This window comes from Pseudozyma flocculosa (genome assembly GCF_000417875.1).
Source record: "Pseudozyma flocculosa PF-1 unplaced genomic scaffold scaffold00010, whole genome shotgun sequence".
Lineage (NCBI taxonomy): Eukaryota > Fungi > Basidiomycota > Ustilaginomycetes > Ustilaginales > Ustilaginaceae > Pseudozyma > Pseudozyma flocculosa.
The window spans coordinates 441447-463394 of NW_006920878.1; the positions used below are offsets into that span (position 1 = coordinate 441447).

Below are 21948 nucleotides of genomic sequence, written 5' to 3' on the forward strand. Positions count from 1 at the left end.
GGGCCTGGCCAGCTCGGGCTGCTGGTTGCGACCCGCGTTTGGTTCGCTGGCTGCCCTGCCCGTTCTTCCTAGCCCCGACTCCCATCACCCTCGCCTCTCCTCGCTGGTGCCGCACTCTCCGGCACTCTCCCTTCCCCTTCTACCGTCTGTTGCCACTCGCAACGACAACCACAACGGCGCCACAAAACGTCGCGCCACGCGTCGGAAGCCGCCATGCACCCCGCCCTCGTCATCCTCGTCGCCGTCCTCTTTGTCCAGTCGATTTCGGTGCTGGGCAAGGAAAGGCTACAGGAAGTCGTGAGTCGCTTCACTGCCCCCCTCGCCCGCGCGCGCCATGCAAGCTCGCCACCTAGGCTGACATCCTGTTGGAATCGTCTTCTACCCGCGCATTCAGACCTACGCAATCTACGTCCGTATCCTTCATCGCAGCACCCTCGCAGAGCAGCGCAGGCTGCGCACCGAAGTGTTCACCAACAAGCAGCAGCTCGCCAAGACGAGCAGCCAGGATGAGTTTGCAAAGTGGGCCAAGCTTCGCCGCAAGGTCGACAAGGGCCTGCAGGACCTCGAAAAGACGAGTGAGTGCTCCGTGCTGCCGTCTTACCCTTCGGCCCCAACGGACTCCCTGAGAGCGCCAAAAGGTCGACGCCCGGCGCGTCTGCCTCCTCTCGTCATGCTGCTGGCTTGCTGGGTGCATGCTGACCCGCTCGGCCCTCTCCTCCGACACTTGCATCGGCAGATGGCACGCTGTCGAGCTCGCGCACCACCTTCTCGCTCCTCTTCAAGGCGCTCATGTTCGGTCTCACCACCGTGCTCCCCTTCCTCGTGACGAGCTACTACAGCAAGACGCCCATCTTCTGGATCCCCCCGGCCGGTCTGTGGTTCGGACCGCTTGGATGGTTTCTCAGCCTTCCTCGTGCCCCGGCCGGCTCCATCAGCAGTACGATGTGGTACGTCCTTGCGACGACGCGCGCCCGCTGTCCCTGGCCCTGGCTGACTCTCTCCGTCCATGTGTGCCCCTCTGAATCTCCAACGACGCTCGCCGCCATGCCCGACAACAGGCAAATGGTCTGCACTCGGGCGCTCATCTCGATCCTCTCGTCGCTCAAGAGCCTCTTGCCTGTCAAGCAGGTCGAGCCCGTCATCGTCACACCCGCGCAAGGCAGCGGACAGACAGGCGCCGCCGCAGCCGCGAATGCCGAAAAGCCGACACCATCGCCATCGTCTGCGTCGCGATCCGAGCCAACATCGGCGGCATCTCGGGACCAGGCACGACCTGGAGCAAGAAGGCGCGCGGCCCACGTCGACGATGCTGCCAACGCAGAGCTCTGACGGCCGCTGCATCGCTTCGGGTCCGAGGTATCCCTCGTGCGCCTCTTCCGGGCTGCGGCTTCTCGTCTGTGCAGCTCGTCGCCCTGAAGACGACACCGCAATGCAAGTTTCCCTTCACCGATGCACATGCACACCAATGCCTGCCTCTCCTCACAGTCCCCCGCACTGGCCGCGTGCGACGGTATAAAGATCCTTGCGGTGAGCAGAGTGGGGATGTGGGTAGTGCAATATGAGCGAAGCTCGAGAGGCCAACGCTGCCTCATGAACGGCAAGGCTGGCCTCGGCCTAGTGATGATGTCCGCCGCCCAGTCCAGCTGCCACCTTTTGCAGGAGCCTCGGCGTCCACGCTCCGAGAATCACGAGGCCCATGCGCACCAGTTTGCCCAGCACCTCTCGCTCCACCACCGCATCGTCGGTGCCGTTGCGCTGCGCCTCGGTGTCGCCCGTGCCATCGCTCACCGGCTCGAGATCGGCATCGGGACCGGCGAGCTCGAGGACGGCGTGCATGGCGACAAAGAGAAAAGTGCCGCCCGAGAAGAGCAGCGCTATCCCAATGTGCTTCGAGTCGATGCCGCCGCCCGTCGAGCCGCCAAAGAGGAGCGAGATGAGGACGTACGTCGTCACTGCGCCCAGCGGCGCCGCCAGGCTGAAGAGGGCGACGCCCTTGCGGATGTCGGCGCGGCTCAGCCTCTGCGAGATGAGGAGCGTGCAGAGCCCAAACGACGCCGGCGCCTTGTGCACCATGATGGCGAAGAAGACGATGAGCGTCAGCGAGCTGTCGCCGCTGCCGGCGCTGGCGCCCATGGCGATGCCATCGGCGAAAGCGTGGATCAACAGGCCGACGAGGGTCGTCAACATCTGCCGGAACGAGTCGCGGGGCACAGCGGCCGAAGAGGTGCTTGGCGAGGAGCGCGCCGAGTGCGCACTTGCGTGCGATCCGCGCCGTCTCTTTGGCGGGGCAGGGGACAGGAGCGGCGCCGATGAGTCCGCCCGCACAAGCGACGCTCCAGCAGGCGTTGGCGACGCTGCTGACCAACCGCGTTCGTCGAACTTTGATGATACTGCGGTAGGGCTCCCAACGTGGCGATCGTCGTCGTAGTCGTCGGGCAGGTAATCCAAGTCGCTGCTGCTGGAGCGGCTGTCGCGGCCATGGGCCCGGTGCGGAGGCCAATCGTCGTGATGATCTTGCCGCCGCGGCTCGGCGTTGTCGTCCAGAGTGACTGCGGCTCGATTGGGGCCGGCTGCTTGCTCCTCGGCGACCTGCGCAAACAGCTGGAGCCTCCGCTGCTGGAAAGAGCGTGAGAGTCGATGTGCCTCGGGTCGCCTTGATGGGGTCGGCGCGGGCGTTTGGGCGTGGGAATGGAGCGTGTGCTCGTGGTCGTGATGGGCCGGAGCGCTCGCGGCGGCCTGGTCGATGACGAACATGAGGAGGAAGCCACAGATGATACTGGTGCCGAGGAGGTGCTCTGACGAATCCGCGCCTGCGCTCTGATGGTGGTCGTCGTGGTGATGGTGATCTCCGCTGCCTTCGCTGCCTTCGTGTTCGTGCCCGTGGGGCTCGTCAGTGGCCTGCCGCTTACTGACGAAGCTCCAAGCCCAGTCGGAGACGTCGCTGGACGCAGCAACACGGTCCAGAACCGCGACCGGAGCGGTCTCGGCGTGGATCGGTAGGCCGTCCTTCGGAAAGACCAAAGAGCGTGATGCGCTGGCCGCCTTTTTGTCGGAATTGAAGAGCGTCTTGGCGCCTTCCGGCACGACGACGGTGACGGCCGCGCCAATGAGTAGGCCGGCGCTGAACACCTCGAGTATCCGGAGAGCCCTGCGCGAAAGAGGCAGCGAGAGCGGGATGAGGCCGCAGACGAGGGTGCCGACGCCCATACTGGCCGTCAGCACGATAAACGAGACCAAGCTTGTCATGGCGCCTTGTTGTGTGGTTGAGCTCGTCAGTCGGTGGACGGTGACGCTTGCAGGTTGGTCCGTGGGTCAAGAGCGAGCTCGAGGTTCAAGTACCGATGAGGAGATGTCGATGGCTTGCTCCTGGGGGCTTGAGTGGCGAGCTTCCCCTACCTTACGGTGTGGGGACGACGAGCGGGTAGGCTGGATTGCGAGCAAAGGATAGCAGGTGCATCTCCGAGAAGATGGACTTGATCGGTGGAAGAGCGTTCAGGGCAAGTCGGTATTTAACAACGACGGGGGTCCGACGAGCACCGTGATGGAGTGCCGCGACGTCGACCAAACTGGGAGCTAGGACGGACCGAGAGCGAGGATGAGGAGGCTTGGTGGGTAGGTGGGTGGGTGGATGGAGCAGATCTGCAGCGGAGAGGGCATCCTCTTCGCGGGCATGGCGCTTGCAGCCTGCAGCCTGCAGTCTGTGGTCAGCTCCATGCGCCGAGTGGGGTCCCGTCAGAGAGGCGAGGCAGACACAAGGCGCGGCGGTGAGGACCCTGTCAGTCACGCTCGTCCTCGACCCCGCCCCGCTTCGGAGCCGAAAGCAGCCGTCCGCAGCTGAGGCTATGGCCATGGCCGGATTTTTTTTCTTCTTCCCTCGACGTCTTTTTTTGCCCCATCTTCGTCTTCGCGGCCCATCCCTCAAAAAGCCACGCGCCAGGGCCATCTCTCTCCCCTCCCCCTCTCAACCACCTTTCCCGGCTCGACCACAACCGCTACTCCTGTGCTCTCTTCCCTCCCGTCGCATCCTGTAATTGTATCGTGTCTCGCATCCCTCCTCCGCATCACCTTCCTCTTTCCGTCGTCGTTTCATTCCCATCAAGCCACGCTCAAGACCACCACCGCCTTCTTCCGTCCTGCCCATACACAGTCCCGATCGAGCATCACCCCCTCAAGCCGCACAATTCCTCACCCCCACACAATCAGCCATCATGTCCAAGCGCCCTTCCTCCCCCGGCCCTCAGTCCCGCGAGGCGGGCGTCAACCCTGTGTCGGATCAGTCCCCCTCGGCGTCGGCGCAACGACAACGCACCACCCAAGACGGCACCCAGCCACCGAGGACAGCGGCCGACACTGACGAGATGGGCGAGTTCGAGGATCAGTTCGAGGACGAGTTCGAGGACGAGGAGGTCGACCATAATGCACGCAACGACGACGACGACGACTCCGATAACGCGTCCGACGACGAGGATGGCGGCGAGGAGATGGAGATCGATGGCGTCAGGACCGACGGCAAGATCAGAAGGGCCGACGAGGAAGAAGATGGCACCGCCGACAAGGCCGCCGCCGCGGCCGAGGTCCAAGCCTACATTCCCGGCGTAAACAAGCTCGAAGAGGGTCAGACGCTCGAGGCGGACCAGTCGGCCTACGAGATGCTCCACAAGCTCAACGTGACCTGGCCCTGCCTCTCATTCGACCATCTCCGCGACCACCTGGGCAGCGATCGCCAAGGCTTCCCGCACACGTCCTACTTTGTCGCTGGCACTCAGGCCGACATCGCCAAGAACAACGAGATCATGGTCATGAAGGCCTCGAGCCTCCACAAGACCCAGGGCGACGACAGTGAGTGTTCCAGCCGCGCCGCATCGCCACGCCCTGCCCGCCCACCGTCCATCCTCCTCCGCCTCGGCCTCTGTCGTGTCGTCGCAATGATGTTTGAGGCATTTGGCTGTATGAGCCTCGGGCGATCACCTCGGTGGTCCTCGAATCGCTCGATGCCGAAAATATCTCGCTACCTAATTACACACCTCTGAGCCACGCACGACACCATCCGAGGCTGAGGCAACGGAGAGGGCGGGACATCGGAGGCCTGTACACCGCCGGACAGCCTTGTTGAAGGAAAACTTACTCTTTCGCCATTTTCCCCCTCGTCCTTGTCTTGCACCGCACTCAGACCTATCCGACGACGAGGACGATGACGATGACGATGGCCTCGACGACGACGCCATCCTCGAGTATCGCTCCATCCCTGTCGTCGGCGGGATCAACCGCGTCCGAGCTGCTCCGGTTGCCACGCCAACGGCCGACTCGGAGGCATGCCTGGACCCGTATCCCGTCGCCGTCTGGAACGAGACCGGCAAGGTGCAGATCTTCGACGTCCGACCGCTCTACAACGCCCTCGATCGACCCGGCACCACCTACGACAAGCGCAAGGTCAATGCGCCGATGTTTGTTGTTGACGCGCACCGCGGCGTCGAGGGCTACGCCATGGACTGGGCCGGCCTGGGCGGTGGCGGTGGCGCCACAGGCAAGGCAAGCAGCCTTCGCCTGCTGACGGGCGACATCCACAGCAAGATCTACCTCACGACGAGCAGCAACGCCGGCTTCGTCACCAACGCCACGCCATTCGCCTCGCACACGTCCTCGGTCGAGGACCTGCAGTGGTCGCCGTCGGAGCCGACCGTCTTTGCCTCGTGCTCGGCGGATCGCAGCATCCGCATCTGGGACGTCCGCGTCAAGAGCCGCAAGAGCGTCATTGCCGTCGAGGACGCCCACCCCGAGGACGTCAACGTCATCTCCTGGAACCGGGGCACCGACTACCTGCTGGCCTCGGGCGGCGACGAGGGCGGCATCAACGTCTGGGACATGCGCACTTTCAAGTCGTCGACGGGAGCTGGCGGCGCTCCCGCACCCGCTCGCCCGAGCCCCGTGGCCGGCTTTCAGTGGCACACGGCGCCCATCTCGAGCATCGAGTGGCATCCGACCGAGGACAGCATCTTTGCCGCATCGGGTCGCGACGACCAGGTCACGCTGTGGGACCTCAGCGTCGAGCAGGATGACGAAGAGGCCGATGGCCAGGGCGCCCTCAAGGGCCCCGACGGCCAGGACGTGCCCTCCCAGCTCCTCTTCTGCCACCACGGATCCCACGACATCAAGGAGGTGCACTGGCACCCCCAGATCACCGGCATGCTCACCACCACCAGCCTCGACGGTTTCAACCTGTTCAAGACCATCTCGGTCTGAGGGCCTTGCGCAGCGCCCTGTGGTCTCCGGCCTCATCGCCGGCTTTGCGTGTTTGCTGTAGATATCCCCCCCTGTTGACCTGTTTGCGCATCAGTGCCATACGAGGAATACAAGATGTATACCCACAGCACCGTGTGTGTTCCTCTGTCCTTGTGCCGCCCGCCTTCAAGACGCACAAAGGGATGGCGGTGGTTCGAGCTGGATTTTTGACTCGGGCAGCCGGGAAGTGGCTGACCGTGCGTGCACCTCCCACCTTCAACAGCTCGGGTCTGGTCGTTGATGTTGCATTTGCAGAGGGTTTGCAACAGTCCTTTGAACATCCCAGAGAGCTTGCAACAGTCCTTTGAACATCAGAGAGCCTGCAACAGTCCTTTGAACTTCCTCAAGGGCTCTACACTGGGCCCATGATTGGCTCCTCAGACCTCTGTGCTGCCTGCTTGCACACTGCTGCAACAAACTGCAAAAGGACAAGCAAACGTGCAGGGCGGCCTTCACGCAACCCAAGATTATCATGAGGCTCTTGAACTCTGTGAAAAAGGGGAGGTGAGGAGAGAGAATTGCGTTAGTGCTGCATGCATACAGAGCCTGATCTGAGATTAGAACTTACGCTTAGGATAAAAGAAGGCGGCGGTACTGCCAAGGACGACGATACCGCCGACGGCGGCAATGGTCTTGAAGCACATCTGGCGGAAGAGAGGGGAGGGGGTGGAGTGGTGAAAGGTGGTGATGGTGAGGAGGAGGGAAGAGCGGTCATGGGCTTCCCAGTGTTGGGCGCCCAGACCGCCCAGCCTCGTCCCTGCTGGTGCCTGTGCAGTCAACATGGCTTTGCATGCTTCATGAGGGGCATGCACCCATGCTGCTCACTCATTTGGTCCTCAAGGCTGCAGAGAGTGACTCCAACCCTCAGAGTGATGTGGGCATCTGTGGCTCTGACCCGTCTTGATGCACAGCCATGTGCAAAAGGGTCTGACCCCAACATCAGTATGTGGCCATCACAAACAAGCAAACACCTGTTCCTTCTCTCCAAACTGCCAGCCTCTCAATTCAAGGCAGGTGGCAGGCAGCCCTAGGTGCTGATGGAAAGGTAGGTGTGAGGGCTGGCCAGGTGATGCAGCGGCTCCCCCTCCAGCCCGCACACATGCAGTTGGTTGACCCCAGCCTGGCCCCGCCGCCCAGACCCGTTTTCCGAGCTCGAATTTGCCGTCTGCGGCGCCTGGCAATGCTGGCCAAAAGTCCTTGAACCACGCCGAGCTCTCTTTCTCTTCTTTGCCCTCGTCCTCCACCATCCTTACCCTGCCCCTCTTAGTGAGGGCACTCTGGACACGCCGCCCGCCCCATGTCCTGGGCCCACGATCCCTCTTCGCGCCTACATCCACTCTGCACTCGCAAGCTGGGGCGTCTCACTGCGACCTTGCGCACCGACCCTTGATGTCTGCGGGCGTTCGCGCCGCTTCACGCAGCTCCAAGCTCGCCGTCAATGTGTCGAAAGCGCAAGCCTTTGGGCGCGAGGGCCAACCCGTCAGGAGCCTTGAGCACCTCCGACGGGCAATCCAGGCCCGAGCAGAGGAGCAGCGACATACATCGGAGTCCTCGACGACGCCGGCGGAGGCGGCGGCGACAGTAGGCACCGCCGCCTTTTCGGAGACGCCGGCCGCGCCACCACTGTCAGTCCTGCGCTTCCCGCCGCAGCCCTCTTCCTCAACGGCACCAAAAACAGCGCGATCGCCCTCAGGAGCTCTATCCAGCTCAGCATCTCCTCCAGCGTCTTCATCACTGCCGCCACTCTTGCCATCCCCGCCAGCCGCGACGTCGACAGACCCTAGACCTTTCCTCGGAGGCTCAGGCTCGGCAGCATCTTCGAACGCCCCTCTCCTCCAGCCCGATGCTCCCGTAGCGCATGCGACCAGACCTCGCCGCACTCCGCGGTCATCCCCGGCCGCCACGGCAACTTATATGGACGACGGTTCTCTACGCCCGCTTGAGCTCAAGCACTTCCACCGCCGCGACCATGGCGAGGAGCAGCTGCAGCGCGCCATTGCCGGTGTCATCCAGGCTTACACCAACTGCGGCCAGCTGCATGAGGCCACCGCGTTTGCATCGCGCGCGCTCAAGCTGCCAAACTTCATGCCAGCCAGGAACGCTTTGCCGGCACTCGCCAAGGACGTGTGCGACGAGCTGCCGCCGACGTCGGTCTCAACGCTGCACTACAAGGCTCTGCTCGAGAGCGCCGCTCGCCAGAGGTCGGTCCGATCGGCGCGCTCCATCCTGCTCGACATGCTATCGCGCGAGCTGCCTGTCAACAGCCGCATCCGGAGCGGTCTCTGCCGCCTGATCGTATCCTCGGCCAACAAGGACACTTCAGACATGCTGCGCATGCTCCGACGTGTCCTGCCGAAGATGCAGCAGTCTGGAGACACGAGTGGGGTCGGCATCGGCGACAGCCCCAGGAACCGACGTCTCATCAAACTCGCGGAGTTCCTCGATCGCCTCGGTCTGATGGACAAGATGATCCTGCAGAAGCCAAAGGTGCTAGCGCGTGCCTCGCAGATGGCGGACCAGTCCGATCGCGAGACGGCCGAGGCTATGCGTCGTTGGGCGCTAAGCGATATGAGCACGCCACTCGGGTCACAGCCGCAAGCGGCAACGTCCACGAGTGCCTCTGATGGAACGGCTTCGTCCCAGCAGCCCTCGACAGCACCTTTGGCCAAGCACGAGCTTCTGGCGCCGCTCGACGACATCATGGACCTTGATCAGCCACTCGAGCGTGCAGCGTATGCGATGCGAATGCGCGTTTTTGCAGTGCTACGCCACGACTTTGACTCGGCTCAGCGGCTCTGGCGCTCGATGATTGAACATGGAATCGAGCCCACTGTCAAGCACGTCGAGCCGTTGGTCGAAGGGTTGCTTGCCGTCTCGCGGCTCACAGACGCCCAGAAGCTCAAGGAGAACGCCGTCCGGATCTACGGCATCAAGCCATCGGTGCGGCTGCACACCGCGCTGATCCGCGCCTACGCTCGCGACGGCGATGATCGCCGTCTGCTGCGAGAGCTATCCGAGTTCAAGCGCAACGGCTACCAGCTCGACGAGACCATCCTGCAGATTATCGAGACGGCCCATTCGCAGCGCCATCCCGTCCCTGTGCACGAGCGCAGCGTCGATCTCGGCGATCTGCACAGCGTGTCAAGCCGTTTCAAGGTTCAGATGCGCGGTTTCGCCTACCTCGAAGCACAGCAGCTGGTGGCCCATGCGCTGGACCGCGGATTGGTGCCGGACGATGTGCTAGTCGGCTTCATTGGACGATCGGTCAACTGGCTCGACAAGCAGTGCCGCCGGCATCCGCGTCACGTCGGTCCTCGCTTGAGCGGGTCGACGCTGCAGCGGCCACTCGACCGGCAAGAGCTCGAAAGCGCCCTGGATCTGGCACGGCAAAATCTGGCGCGCGCCCGCAAGGTCAAGAGGCTGACACCGCTGCGAGAGAAGGTGGCCATGCGTCGCTTCCGCCGCGGCGTCATTGAGCTGATCCTGGAGCTGGTCGACGGGTCGCTCAAGAAAGAGGCGCGACGCCTCGCATCGCTGCGAGCAGTAGCTCCGGGTCTTGCTCAAAAGTCGTTGATCGGCGCTGCATCTCGACGACTTGGGTCACGACGAGCGCAAGGGCGAAAGGTCGGCAGGAAGGAGGATCGTCAACCGGGCGTTGAGCGAGCCAAGGCGAGGCCGCGCGCGACCGGCGGCGGCGAAGCAGTCCCGTCTGTTGCGAAACCGGATCGCAGACACGAGAGAGTGGCGGCCGCGATCGGCCCAAAGAGCGCAGACCATGCCACAGACTGTGCTGCGCCGGGGAGCACCAAGGAGGCGAACGGCGGCATTGGCGGCAACTTGGTGGCGGAAGTCCGTCGGGAAGAATGGGAGTCGAAGACGCGTGAATAGCAAATGAAGTCGCTCCGCCCGTTCCTGTCCATTTCGAGCATCGACGCCGACGCCATGTTGGGCGTCAGCACGAGCATCTCCGGCCTCTCTGTATGTCGCCAAGCAACGATGCGTGGCGAACGGCTGATGGCCGCCGTCGCTTTGACCGGGGCCAGGCTGAGCGATTCTGGCAGGTAAGAGGAAGTCAGTCGGGAAGCAGCGCCAGCATCGTCGTGCGTACAGAGTGTGTGTGTGCCTGCTTGCAGGCCAGCTGCTGGTCAGGCCCGGCCTGCCAGTCGGTCGTCGCGACCGATCTGGTCGATCTGGCCCTGCCTGGGCGTCGCGGCCTTGATGAGTCAGCCGAGGCCTGGTGGAGTAGTGCCGGGTCCCAGACCCTAGCCTGCACCTGCTGCCTGGCTCTGTATCGCCGCCTTCGGTCCTCCACACTAGATCGACGCAGCTGGGCGCGCCCACCCGGCGAGAGGTCCGTAACGGTGTGGCCAGGCCAGGCCACACCAAGCCCGCCAGGGTCGAGGACCCTGCCTGCCTAGACTAGGACCCCCAGACGCCGCCTACCACCTCGACGCGCCCAAGACCGGCCTGGCGACCTTCCGCCCACCCTCGTCCCCGCCCAACCGCCCAGTCCTCTGCTCTGTGGCGTCGGCCCCTATACCTTGGTCTCGGACCTCCATCATCTCTTCTCCTCCCTCCCTGGCTCCTTACCTGCCGCGCCATAAGCACTCTCACCCTCGACGTGCCCGACTTCCTTCGCAGCCGCTCACCGCTCGTCGCTCACCTCGTAACCGGACGCATCGCAACCCTGCCTTCCGCCTCTTTGGACGCAAGGCGAATCTTTTCCCGTCAGGATCGCAAGTGAAGGACTGCAAGAATCATCGGACGACCTCACATCTGCTCTTCATACTTTCGTCGAACCCAGAAGTCCACACGGCCACACGGCCGAATCGCGCCCATCAAACCGCCAAGAGGAGAGAGGTTTCAACCTCGGCGGCCTTTTTCAGCAGCTCGCCCTCGCTCGATCGCTCTCCGGTCGACTCTTTTCCACGCAGTACACTCTGGCAGATCCTCCTCCCTCGACCGCAGTGCGGCCGCCGGTGGTGCGGCCGGACGAAGCCGGTAGCGTCAGCCCGTCGTCGGCCGCGGGAAGCAATCGACCAAGGCCAGGAGCCACTCCGATACCGACCGCGTTCTTCGCTCTGCGAATCGGTCCAACGCCCGACAGCGTCTCGCCGGCATGTCTTCAACCGAATCGATCGACATCGGCACGCCCTCTCCCCGACAGAGCCCAGTGCCCGTCAGCAGCTCCAGAATGCAGACATGGTGCGGCGAGCGGCAACAGAGCGCAGCGTTCATCGACATCGGCACACCGCCGCCGCTTCCAGCAACAGGCATCTCTGCGGCCGAGACGTCGGCCTCGATCCCTCCAGACGCCACAGGAGATCACTGGCGCAAAGACGTGCTCGAGGAGATCGACGACCCCAGCGAGCTGCTTGCCAGGCCTCTCTCTAGGCCCTCGCCACCCACGCTGCCGTCCCTGAGAGCGTCAGATACGGACTCATCAAGCCAAAGCCTCCCATCGGCCAGCATGAAAACGCGTACATTGCCTCCCGGCTTCACCGGCGGTTCGTCAACTGGAGACAAGCGCGGTCCACGTCGACGTGACCCTACCGCAGCGCACAGCAACTCTGGGCTCCCGGTTCCGAGCAGGATATGGCAACCTGCGGTGCGCACCATTCCAGCGTCAAACGACGACGATAACGGCTTTGTCATCAGCGGCAGCGGCGCTCGGGTTCCAACTACATTCCTCGACAGCTCTGGCGCCTACTCACATGCCTCTGCAGAGGAGGTCCGCAGACAGCAGCAGCGGATGTGGGCCGATGGTGTGAATCGGACCGGGAGCAAAGGCGCTGAAGGCTCGCACACGGCGATACTCCACACCTCGTCCGCGCCGAAAGTAGCACAGACAGCTCAGCGGCGAGCGCTGAGCTCGTCCGACGGTACGCGGGCCCTGAGCGCAATTGATCTCACCGGGGATGATGAGGAGGTCGACGCAGTCCCGTCGGCACAGCGCTCATCCGCCACCAGTGGGAAGTCCGAGGCCAAGCTCGAGGCCTATGTCGTCGACGATGACGATGACGACGACGACGAGCCCATCATCGTGTCATCTCGCTCGGCTGACGGTGGAGAGGTGGTGCTCGACGAGCAGCGCAACAATGCCATCGTCTGCCTGGGCATGATCACCTCGGTCGTCCTGTGCATGTATGGCTTGCCTCCGCAGCTCACCTTCGCCGGCGGAACCAATGGTTCGTCCGCTCCGCCTCCCACAGATCCTGCATACGAGCGGCCCCATTGGCCCAGCTCGACGAGTTTCTGGGCGGAAAGAGGGTTCCGACCGGTGATGCTCTCAGTCAGCCAAACAAGCGCACCAGGTGCCATCGGCGCAGGCCGGTCGCTGCCGGAAAGTTGGGGCGTCAGGGCCAAACCCGCAGACGTCAAGGTCGGTGTCGTGCTTCCGCCCCTGCTGGCGCACCCCGACCTGCCGCCAGAAGAGGCAAAGCGGCTCGGACCCAGCCTGCTGCCGCCATTCGGCTCGCTGGCGGAGAAGTACGTGGCGGCGCTGGAGCCGCTGATGCGGAACAACAAGATCCGCTGTGAGGCGAGGTGCCGCCTCGTTAGCGGCGGAAGAGCAGGGGTAAGCAGATCGAGACGCCCAATGCGACGCTTCCGCTCCTGGCTTCCGACCAGCGTGCCGTTTGGACCAGAGCGGGCGCTGCTAGCATCTCTCACACCGAGCTGACGCCCTGCTTCTCCTTTGCATCGTACCTCAACCCATCTTGAATTTGCCATCGCCGGCTATCGACTGACAACTTCAGAGCTTTCTGCACTCGATCGAGATCCTTGTCTTCGCACTCAGACCAGACATTGCCCTGGTGTCGGACAAGCTGTCATCGCACGGCATCCAGCTCGAGCAGCCCGCCACGTATCGGCCAGAGGATTATCCGACGAGCCCGGAGTACTCGAACCCGCACAACCCGCCAACGGGGGGCTACCGCAACGACGCTCGCTCCTCTTACAGCGGCCTGTACCGCGGCAGTAACATGGGAACCACGCTGCAGACCAAGGAGGCTACCGAGAAGCAGAAGCGGGAGCAGGTCGACGCCATCTACAGCAGCATCACCAGCGGCGAGGAGCTCGAGATGGTCGACCCCCGACCGGTGATCAAAACACGCCTCTTTCAGCACCAGAAGCAGGCGCTCAGCTTTTTGCTGGAGCGCGAGCAGCACAGGAGCTGGTCCGACCTCAAGCGGCGCTCTCCAGCAAATGAGATCGACGTTTCGGGTACGAGAAGGCCCGCGCCGGTCTCATCAGCATCGGTGGCGAGGGTCGATGACGTGATCGGTCATGGCGGAGAAAGCGAGAGCGCCAAGGTGCGCAAGAGGAGGCGCGATGAGGATTCGGTCTCCCTATGGACCGTCAATTGGGACTCGCGGGGCAAGGCACGCTCCTACGTCAACCTCATCACACAGAGGGAGGTCAAGAAGCCTCCGACGATCTGCCGCGGCGCAATGCTTCTGGATGACATGGGCCTCGGCAAGACGATCACCACGATTGCTTTGATAGCGCACACCCTCGAAGAGGCCGATGCTTTCGGCGATAGCGATCTTGCCTCGTACCCGCCGCCGGACGAATCGGATCTTGGCGACGACGATCGCAAGGCGCGCGACGATAGCATAGAACTGGTGACCGCCGATGATTTCTCCTCGTCGATCCTCCCAACCCCTCGCCCCGCCAAGAAGGCGAAGAAGGCGAACGCTCGTAGTTCGCCCAAGCCAAAGCGCAAGGTCAGCCGGAGTAAGCGCGACCCAGAGGCGGTGCGCCAGGCCCACCTCGAGCGTCGCAGCCGCGCCACCCTGATCGTGTGCCCGCTCTCTGTCGTCGCAAATTGGGAAGAGCAGATCCGCGAGCACTGGGACAAGAAGCGTCCGCCCCGCATCTATGTCTACCACGGCAACTCAAGAGTCACCGACACGGCGAGGCTGTCCAACCACGACATCGTGCTCACCACGTACCCGACGCTCGGCCACGAATTCAGCAATCAGAAGACGTGGCTCGACGAGTCGGGCTCGTCGGGCAAGGGCCGAGGCGCCGAGCAGGAGGAGGAGGAGGACGACGACGACGACGCCATCATCATGGTCAACGAGAACGGTATCCCTGTCGAAAAAAAGAAAAAGTCCAAGAAAAGGAAGAAGAGGATCGAGGACGGCAAAGAGTCGGCCAACGCGCTGCAGCGCATCGAGTGGTTCCGTGTCGTGCTCGACGAGGCGCACTACATCAAGGGCGCCCTGACGTGGCAAAGCAAGGCGGTCTGCAATCTCTCGGCCCAGCGCCGCCTCTGCCTGACGGGCACGCCGATCCAGAACAGCACCGATGACCTCTACGCGCTACTCAAGTTCCTGCGCCTTGATCCCTTTACCGACCGCGCCGTGTGGAACGAGTTCTGCGGCCACAAAGACAACTCGCCCGCATTGCGACGCTCCAAGATGGCAGCCAAGGACAGTGCTGACCCCATCGACCCCGCCAGCCTAGGCCACATCCAGATCATCATGAAGTTCCTCGCGCTGCGGCGCACGAAGGACACCAAGGCGGCCGACGGCGAGTCGATTCTGCGCTTGCCGCCCAAGCTCTCCAAAACCGAAATGCTCGACTTTGAAGAGAGCGAAAAGGCGAGGTACCATGCCCTTCACAGCCGGTACAAGGAGGAGTTCGAAGAGATGCTGCGGGACGATACGCTCAACCACAATTACGCCACCATCCTCCACGAGATTCTCAATCTGCGCCTGGCGTGCGATCATCCCTCGCTGGTCGACGCGAGCAAGGATGCCAAGCGCAGGCTGGCGGGTCTTGGCTCTGACCCGAGTCATGCGATCAGCCAGGATGGACTCAGCCGCGAGCGCGCGGCCGACCTCTTTGCCGTCTTTCGCGACAGCGGCATGGCCTTTTGCAACGAATGTCAGGCCGACCTGACCCAGTTGACGCCCGACAGCGACGGGCTCGGCGCCAGCGGCAGCGTAGATGCGCTCGATGACGCCTTGCACGCGGCTGCGGTCGACCAGGATCGCCGGATCGCAAGCATCCGCAAGGGCAAGAAAGCGTCGGCGAGGTCGACGGATGGCTTCCAGACGCCCGTAAGCGCTGACGACGCCGCTTCGACGACTCCAGCCGTGCGGCCGGTCGTCACTCGGTGCCAGCACCTCATCTGTTCGACGTGTTTCAAGCGCCACGTCGGCGCAGCTTGGCCCCGGCCCAAGCTGACCGACGCGCACTATTGTCCGGCTTGCCGCTCGGCGCTCAAACTGGCCATCGACGCGATCCAACTGGAGCCTGCCGACTTTGCCACGGACGAGGAACAGGACGTTGAGGACGACGACAATGGGGCCAACGAGAACGGCAGCGTCAAGGGAGATGGGAGCGGAGCTGGCAGCGACGACGAGAGCGACTTTGACTGGCAGGACGAGACCGGAGGCAAGCCGGACAAGGATCAACGTGGATCGGCTGATAGCGATGTCGAAACGGCCGACACTGACAGCACCACCGAAGATGAAGACAAGGGCACGAGAAGCGGCGATGTACGGCCTCCAGCTACAGGAGCTGGCAAGGGCCGTGCCCCGCCCAGGAGGGAATTCCGACTCTCGGCGGCCACCACCCCCGCGGCATCCCGCAAGCCGCGGGGAGACGTGTCCTTGCACGATCGCACCGACCTGAGCACCAAGGTGCGCGCCCTGCTGAGTGACCTGATCCCCTTCTCGCGGTGCAACCCTCGGTCGGCTCTCTACGACCCCACCGCCCCGCTTCTCGAGCACGTCGACCCAAAGACGGCGGACGACGAGGAGGTGCGGCAGGCGAGCGACCCGGTCGTAGTCGTTCAAAAGCCGCCAAGCCAATTGGACGGCTTCGAACCGGTCAAGTCGGTCGTCTTCTCTCAGTGGACCAAGATGCTCGACCGCATCGGCAAGAGTCTCAGGTTGACGGGCATTCGCTTCGCCCGGCTCGATGGCACGATGCGGAGGCAGGATCGAAACGCCGCTCTGGCGCGCTTCAAGAGCGACCCGGGCACCGAGGTGCTCCTCATCAGCCTGCGCGCCGGCGGTACCGGACTTAACCTCGTCAGCGCATGCCGAGCCTACCTGATGGACCCCTACTGGTGAGTTTCTGGCGCCGTCGACAGGGGGTGCGGAAAGGTCGGGCGCGACCGCTAGTCGGCCACGGCATCACCTGACTCATGTGCATCCGATCGTGGCCTTTGCCTGGCACAGGAACCCGGCCGTCGAGAATCAGGGCCTCGACCGCGTGCACCGCATGGGACAGCGTCGACCAGTCATCACCGTCAAGTACATCATGAAGGACAGCATCGAAGAAAACATGGTGAGCCTCTCAATCTTGCCCGCCGCCTCCTCCTGGACTGGTGGCCTGGCACCCTGCAACACGCCCGCTTACCTCGCGACGCTCCGTCCTTGTTTTCTTCGCCTTTTCATCCATCGAAACCTGCACCGACATCCAGCTCGAGCTACAGAAGCGCAAGATGCAGCTGGCCAACAAGGTTGGCGAACGGCGCCAGGTCGGCGGCGGCGGCGGCGCCAGCTCGGCCGGAACCGCAAACATCGCTGCCGCCTCGAGTTCGGGCGGTGGCGATCGAAAGGCGGAGAGGAGGGAGGAGCTCAGTATCCTCTTCAGCTAGACCGGTGCGGCCGGAGGCGAGCACTTGTTGGAGTGCTACTCAGTCGGGTCTCTGCTCGACAAGCCGGCAGATCGCAACAAGCCCACACGCCACAATAGCGGATGGCTGTCTCGACATGCACCGAGTCACATTGCAGGTCTGCACTAATCCAGCATCGAGAGACAGGCCAAGGGACAGGGAGAGGGAGAGGGAGGTGTGGGAGCGAAAGCAGGGGAGAGCAACGTCGGTCTCGATAGGAGACCAAGAAGGGGCCCAAGGCCTGTCCCGACATGCACCCAGGCGCCGGCTCAGGGGCCATCGGCGCCATCCCTCCACTTGCGCCATTGGTCCTTGATCTGCTTGGCAAAGTCCTCCTCGAGGAGCACCCGGGCGCCCGTGACGGCGATGCCGACGGCGGCCTCGAGGGTGCGCTCGTGGGCCTCTTTGCTGCCGGCGGCGTCGGTGAAGCCGACCGTGTGGTTGCCCTGCGTCTTTGGGTCGTCGAGGTGGATGGCGTACTCGGCGTGGAGGGCGGGGAGGGCGTAGCAGACGTTGCCAAAGTCGGTCGAGGCGGTGAAATCGTCGTTGGGCACCACCTTGCCGTAGCGCTGCTCGAGGACGGCGGCATAGGTCGAAGAGAGGAGCGGCGTGTTCCAGACGTCGGCGTAGGCCGGCTCCCACTCGACCTCGATCGAGCAGCCCGTGGCGAGCGCGGCCGCCTGGAAGCACTTGTCGACCTTGGCCACAAAGGCCTTGAGGCCGCTGATGGTGGGGGCGCGGACGTTGTAGTGGAGTCGCGAGGCGCCGGGGATGACGTTGGCGGCCCAGTTGTCGCCCTCGATGATGCCGTGCACGCGGTACTCGGGCGGCATCTGCTGGCGAAGCGCGCTGATGTTGTTGTAGGCCAGCACGGCGGCGTCGAGGGCATTGACCCCCTCCCACGGCGCGGCGCCGGCGTGGGCCGTGGCGCCCGTGTACCGGACCATGACGGGCTGCACCGCGAGCATGGCTCCGGTGCCTGAAGTGGGCGCCGGGTGGACCATGAGGGCGGCATCGTAGCTCTTGTACGCTCCGGCTTCGAGCAGGCGGAGCTTGCCTCCGCCGCCCTCCTCGGCCGGGGTGCCGAGCAGCACCACGGTGCCCGCCACGTCATGCTTTCGCAGCGCCGCCGCAACCGAGAGGGCCGCCGCTACGCCCGAGATGGCGATGAGGTTGTGGCCGCAGGCGTGTCCGATGCCGGGGAGCGCATCGAGCTCGGACTGGAAGCCAATGGTGCGGGCGTCCTTGGAGTCCGGGCGGTGCTCGAAGCGCGCCTCCCACGCCGTCTCGAGGCCGTAGGCGTGCGGCTTGACCTTCCATCCCTCGGAGCTGCGACCCTCGAAGAAGCGCACAAAGAGGTCGTGGGTCGCGTGCTCCTGCCACAGGATCTCGGGCTTGTCGTGCATGGCCATCGAGAGGTCGCGCAGCGTCGCATCGAGCTGGCGCACCTCGTGCTCGATGGTCGACGCCATCTCCTGCAGGCGGCCCGACAGCGCCGTCGCGCTGCTGGCGTGGGCACTGTACGTCGGTGGACGAAGGTCATCGCGCACAAAGGAGCAGCAAGTGTGCGCCTGACCCGCAGACGCCAGGGTGGAAGGAGCGGAGGCAGTCGCCGGCGCCTTTTCCGTAGGCTGAGGCTGAGCCTGCGAGGTGGAGGGTGAAGCGGACATGTTGCGCTCGCCGCCGCACTTGCAGCACGTCTTGGAACGTCGGCCAAAGGAGAGGCAGGTCATCGGGGCTGGCCCAGTGAGGCGGGCGGTGCGGGAGAGGCAGCGATGGAGAGAGGGCAGTAGAAGCTAGGAGGAATGGACAGGAAAGGGATGGGATGAGTTTGGGGCGAAGGGCGGCAGTGTGGGGTCCGAATCCGAGCCGCCCCTGCCCCTTTTTGTACGCGGCCCTGGTGCAGACCGTCCGAGACGCTGTGCAGGATGTCGTGCGCACGGCTCGAGTTGGACGTTGCAGGGCGTCCCCCGCTTCTCGTTGCGGGGTCCAAGACAGCCTCGGAAGATACGGCCGAACAAAGGCGCAGGCCACGGACAGAGTAGTCACTCCCAGGAGACCTGCCTGGCTCGCCGTTGACACCGGCCATGGCACCGTTCAAGAGGCCGACCTAGAGAATGGAATGGCGGAATTGGCCGGCCGCGAAAGGGTCTCGCAGCGGGCTCGACAAGGACACGTACGTGACCCTGCCTCCTGGCCGTCTCGTCGTGGTGCTGCAGCTGTGCAAGGACAGGAAGCCGCAGGGCCTGCTGAGAGCGGCAAGGACGACATGCCATGGTGCGGCAGTCACGGCGATGGTTTCCGATCGGGCCTCGGCGAAACGGCGAGGTGTCTACCTGCACCCTCGACAAGCGCGACCGTTTGGCAGCAGATGAACCCACCCTGCGACTGCGGCAGGCTTCCAGGGTCGGCCCATCTCCCGGGCTACATCCTTCTCCAATTTCGTCCGTAGCATCGACTCTCTACGCAATACCTGGCCGTCGGCCTCGACAACATTGATCCATCTTGAAGCGATGTATCTTGAAGCCTCGTCGCCAGGTAGCAGGATGCGACAGCTCATCGGGCGACGCCGACGGCTGAGCTCTGGCGGACGCCTGTCGGTAGCTACCCACTAAGCATCGGCAGAGAGGTCACTGCGTCGGCGGCCTTCGTTCCGCCATCGCCTATCCTTGCCGCCGTGCAGCTGTGGCGGCCTAGATTGCGCGGACGCGCATGCGCCTTGTCGATGTGCCCGTTGCCACATGTGCCGGAGTGCTGCTGCCCCCTTGACTGCCTTCGACTCGTCGTCGTTGTTGGTTCGATCGAGGTCGGACGCGAAGCAACTGCCCGCGCGGTTGGAAAACAAGATGGGCATGCTCTTGTTGCTGCGGCTGAAGTCGGGCCAGTCACCTTCATGGCGAGTATCGAGATGACGCGGAAGAGACTGAGACGGAGTCCTGCTCAATGGAGCGACGTGCCGTTGTGTGCGATGCTATGTTCGCGGAGCATAGCGCGAGCGGCAAAGTTGACGGGACGCTGAGTGGACCAGAGCAAAGCTGCGACTAGGACGATCAACAGGGCGACAAGGGACCTGCTGAAGGTGGACGGGATGGCTGCGCTCATGGCCGATCGACCCTTTTGAGCAGAGGTCGGAAGCAGCACAGCTTGAACGAGAGAGAGAGCCGTGGAGCCCAAGGATGGGCCAGGCGATGCGCTCTGCTGAGGCAGAGCAATGGGCGAATGGGACGGGAGGGTCCCCTCAACGAGGACATCATCGTCCTGGGCCGACATCCGGTGCTTTGCCGGCAGTAGAGCTTCGAAGAGCGCTGCGTTCTGCTCAAACGACGTGTTGCCTTCCTTGACGAGGGCGGTCAGAGCTCCACAGCGAGAGGCCCCGAGTCCAACGTGTCGATCCAGGCCTTCGTCCATGCAATCGCGGAACAGCACCTTGAGGTCAGCCGCGGACGGGCCCGGGCCGTCGAGTCCAGGTTCTGACGCGTGTGCGGCGCCTGTGGCGGTAGTTGTCAGGGGTACGGCGGCCGCCTCTTTGAAGCGGTAGAAGTCGAATCCATCGCCCAGCGCCGTCGACTCGGAAGAAGGCTGCTCCTCAACTTCGCACGGCCAGCGCTTCGCTACTTTCTTGAGGATGTGCTGTCCGCCGCTGAGATCGCCCAGGTAGCGCGTGTACGCATGGACGATGAGCGGCCCTGCGTCGTGGCCGTTGCGGTGGGTGTCTGAAAAGAACGAGGCGAGATGACGGGCGTATCCGCGAGTGGCGTGGACCTGGGCTGGTGTGAGGAGGTCGATGTGCGCCGGCGACAGTTGAATCGTGGGAGGACACGAAGTCGGAGGGGGTGGCGTAGCAGTAGCAGTGGCTGAGACGGCGAAGTCGAGAGCGTCGGGTTGCAGTGAAATGACGAGGTCGGTGAGATCAGCGCGGCTGGCGGGAGCCTCTTTGTCGATGCCCTCAGCGGTATCAATGTCGAAAGTGTCTCGCGTCTCCTGCACCAGGTCTTCAAGCTGCGCGCCATGATGAGACTCGAGGACTGCGAGGTGGGCGGCGATGTCGAGGAGAAGCGAGCGGGTGCGACCGAGCAAGGCTGGGAGGGGCGAGTTCAGGAGCGGCTGCAGGAGTGGCGCGACCATCTGCGCCTCAGCCGTCTGAGTACGCCTCAAGCCGGCCTCGAGCGTGCTAAAAGCATGGATGAGGTGAAAAAGCGACGAAAGGGAGATAGTCACGATAGATCGTGAGCTGAAGCTTCAGCGACGACCTAAAGGCCGAGGTCGCGGGCAGCGCGGGTGTGGAGTGGCGACGCTTGACGCACACGCGGTACTCACATGTAGATCGAGGCGAGCATCACGAGCCAGCGCAAGTAGTCTTTGCGGTCGAAGAGGAGCGCATCCTGGTCCTGGTGATCGTCACTATTGGCCGAACGTCCGGTGGTGACCGAGTTGAGCAGCAGCGATACACCCTTTGACCTCTCGACCTGTCGGTGGCTGGCGGCCGTTCCATCCCGCAAGGCTTGTGAGAGTGTGACTTGGCTGGTGCGTGGCTGAGGATCAGCTGGGCGGTCGTGGTAGGATGTCTTGCCAGCCGACGCCAGTGAGGCAAGGTGGGCAAAGGGGCAACCCATTGTGAAGGAATTGAGGCGGTTGTGGTTGGGGGGAGTCCCTGGGATGGACAGTGCGGTAGTCGAGCCGATGGACGATGTCTTGCGAGTTCGAAGGGAGGAACTGCCTTTGAGGTGCTGAGGGAAGAGGAAGGCGGATGAGAGGATGGCCGACTTTATATATGGGGTGGACTGGAGGGTGGCGGCGGGATTCCACCTCAGACCCGGGCAAGGCAAGGCAAGCCAGTTGGCAGGAACAGTCGCAAGATCAAGGTCGAGATGGGTAGGCTAGGCTCTAGGTGAAAAGGCTGCCGGGAAAGGAAAGCCAAGCCAAGAGCAGGAGGGCTTGACCGAAGAGGAGTGGTGGGAGGTCGGCTGGCCGGTCAAGGCGGATCGATGTGTGATAGAAGTGCCGATGCGAGGCCGGACAGGGGGGTTTCG

At 63.6% G+C, this 21948-nt stretch overlaps 7 protein-coding genes across 7 annotated transcripts; 4 read left to right on the forward strand and 3 right to left on the reverse strand.

The window, feature by feature from the left end:
- Positions 1 to 213: 213 nt before the first annotated feature.
- Positions 214 to 1329, forward strand: PFL1_03374 (uncharacterized protein; the record flags this gene model as incomplete). Its single annotated transcript, XM_007880891.1, has 4 exons — positions 214 to 297; positions 395 to 575; positions 737 to 947; positions 1059 to 1329. 4 exons carry the CDS (start codon positions 214 to 216, stop codon positions 1327 to 1329), a joined length of 747 nt encoding a protein of 248 aa, XP_007879082.1.
- Positions 1330 to 1614: 285 nt separating this feature from the next.
- PFL1_03375 (uncharacterized protein) lies at positions 1615 to 3246 on the reverse strand (the record flags this gene model as incomplete). Its single annotated transcript, XM_007880892.1, has 1 exon — positions 1615 to 3246. One exon carries the CDS (start codon positions 3244 to 3246, stop codon positions 1615 to 1617), a length of 1632 nt encoding a protein of 543 aa, XP_007879083.1.
- Positions 3247 to 4208: 962 nt separating this feature from the next.
- On the forward strand, positions 4209 to 6240 carry PFL1_03376 (uncharacterized protein; the record flags this gene model as incomplete). Its single annotated transcript, XM_007880893.1, has 2 exons — positions 4209 to 4839; positions 5171 to 6240. The coding sequence occupies 2 exons, from the start codon at positions 4209 to 4211 to the stop codon at positions 6238 to 6240; spliced, it is 1701 nt and encodes a 566-aa protein (XP_007879084.1).
- Positions 6241 to 8193: 1953 nt separating this feature from the next.
- On the forward strand, positions 8194 to 10344 carry PFL1_03377 (uncharacterized protein; the record flags this gene model as incomplete). Its single annotated transcript, XM_007880894.1, has 2 exons — positions 8194 to 10148; positions 10323 to 10344. The coding sequence occupies 2 exons, from the start codon at positions 8194 to 8196 to the stop codon at positions 10342 to 10344; spliced, it is 1977 nt and encodes a 658-aa protein (XP_007879085.1).
- Positions 10345 to 11398: 1054 nt separating this feature from the next.
- PFL1_03378 (uncharacterized protein) lies at positions 11399 to 16900 on the forward strand (the record flags this gene model as incomplete). Its single annotated transcript, XM_007880895.1, has 4 exons — positions 11399 to 12856; positions 13038 to 16366; positions 16479 to 16587; positions 16724 to 16900. The coding sequence occupies 4 exons, from the start codon at positions 11399 to 11401 to the stop codon at positions 16898 to 16900; spliced, it is 5073 nt and encodes a 1690-aa protein (XP_007879086.1).
- Positions 16901 to 17187: 287 nt separating this feature from the next.
- PFL1_03379 (uncharacterized protein) lies at positions 17188 to 18651 on the reverse strand (the record flags this gene model as incomplete). Its single annotated transcript, XM_007880896.1, has 1 exon — positions 17188 to 18651. One exon carries the CDS (start codon positions 18649 to 18651, stop codon positions 17188 to 17190), a length of 1464 nt encoding a protein of 487 aa, XP_007879087.1.
- Positions 18652 to 19858: 1207 nt separating this feature from the next.
- PFL1_03380 (uncharacterized protein) lies at positions 19859 to 21531 on the reverse strand (the record flags this gene model as incomplete). Its single annotated transcript, XM_007880897.1, has 2 exons — positions 19859 to 21089; positions 21236 to 21531. The coding sequence occupies 2 exons, from the start codon at positions 21529 to 21531 to the stop codon at positions 19859 to 19861; spliced, it is 1527 nt and encodes a 508-aa protein (XP_007879088.1).
- Between the last annotated feature and the right edge of the window lie 417 nt (positions 21532 to 21948).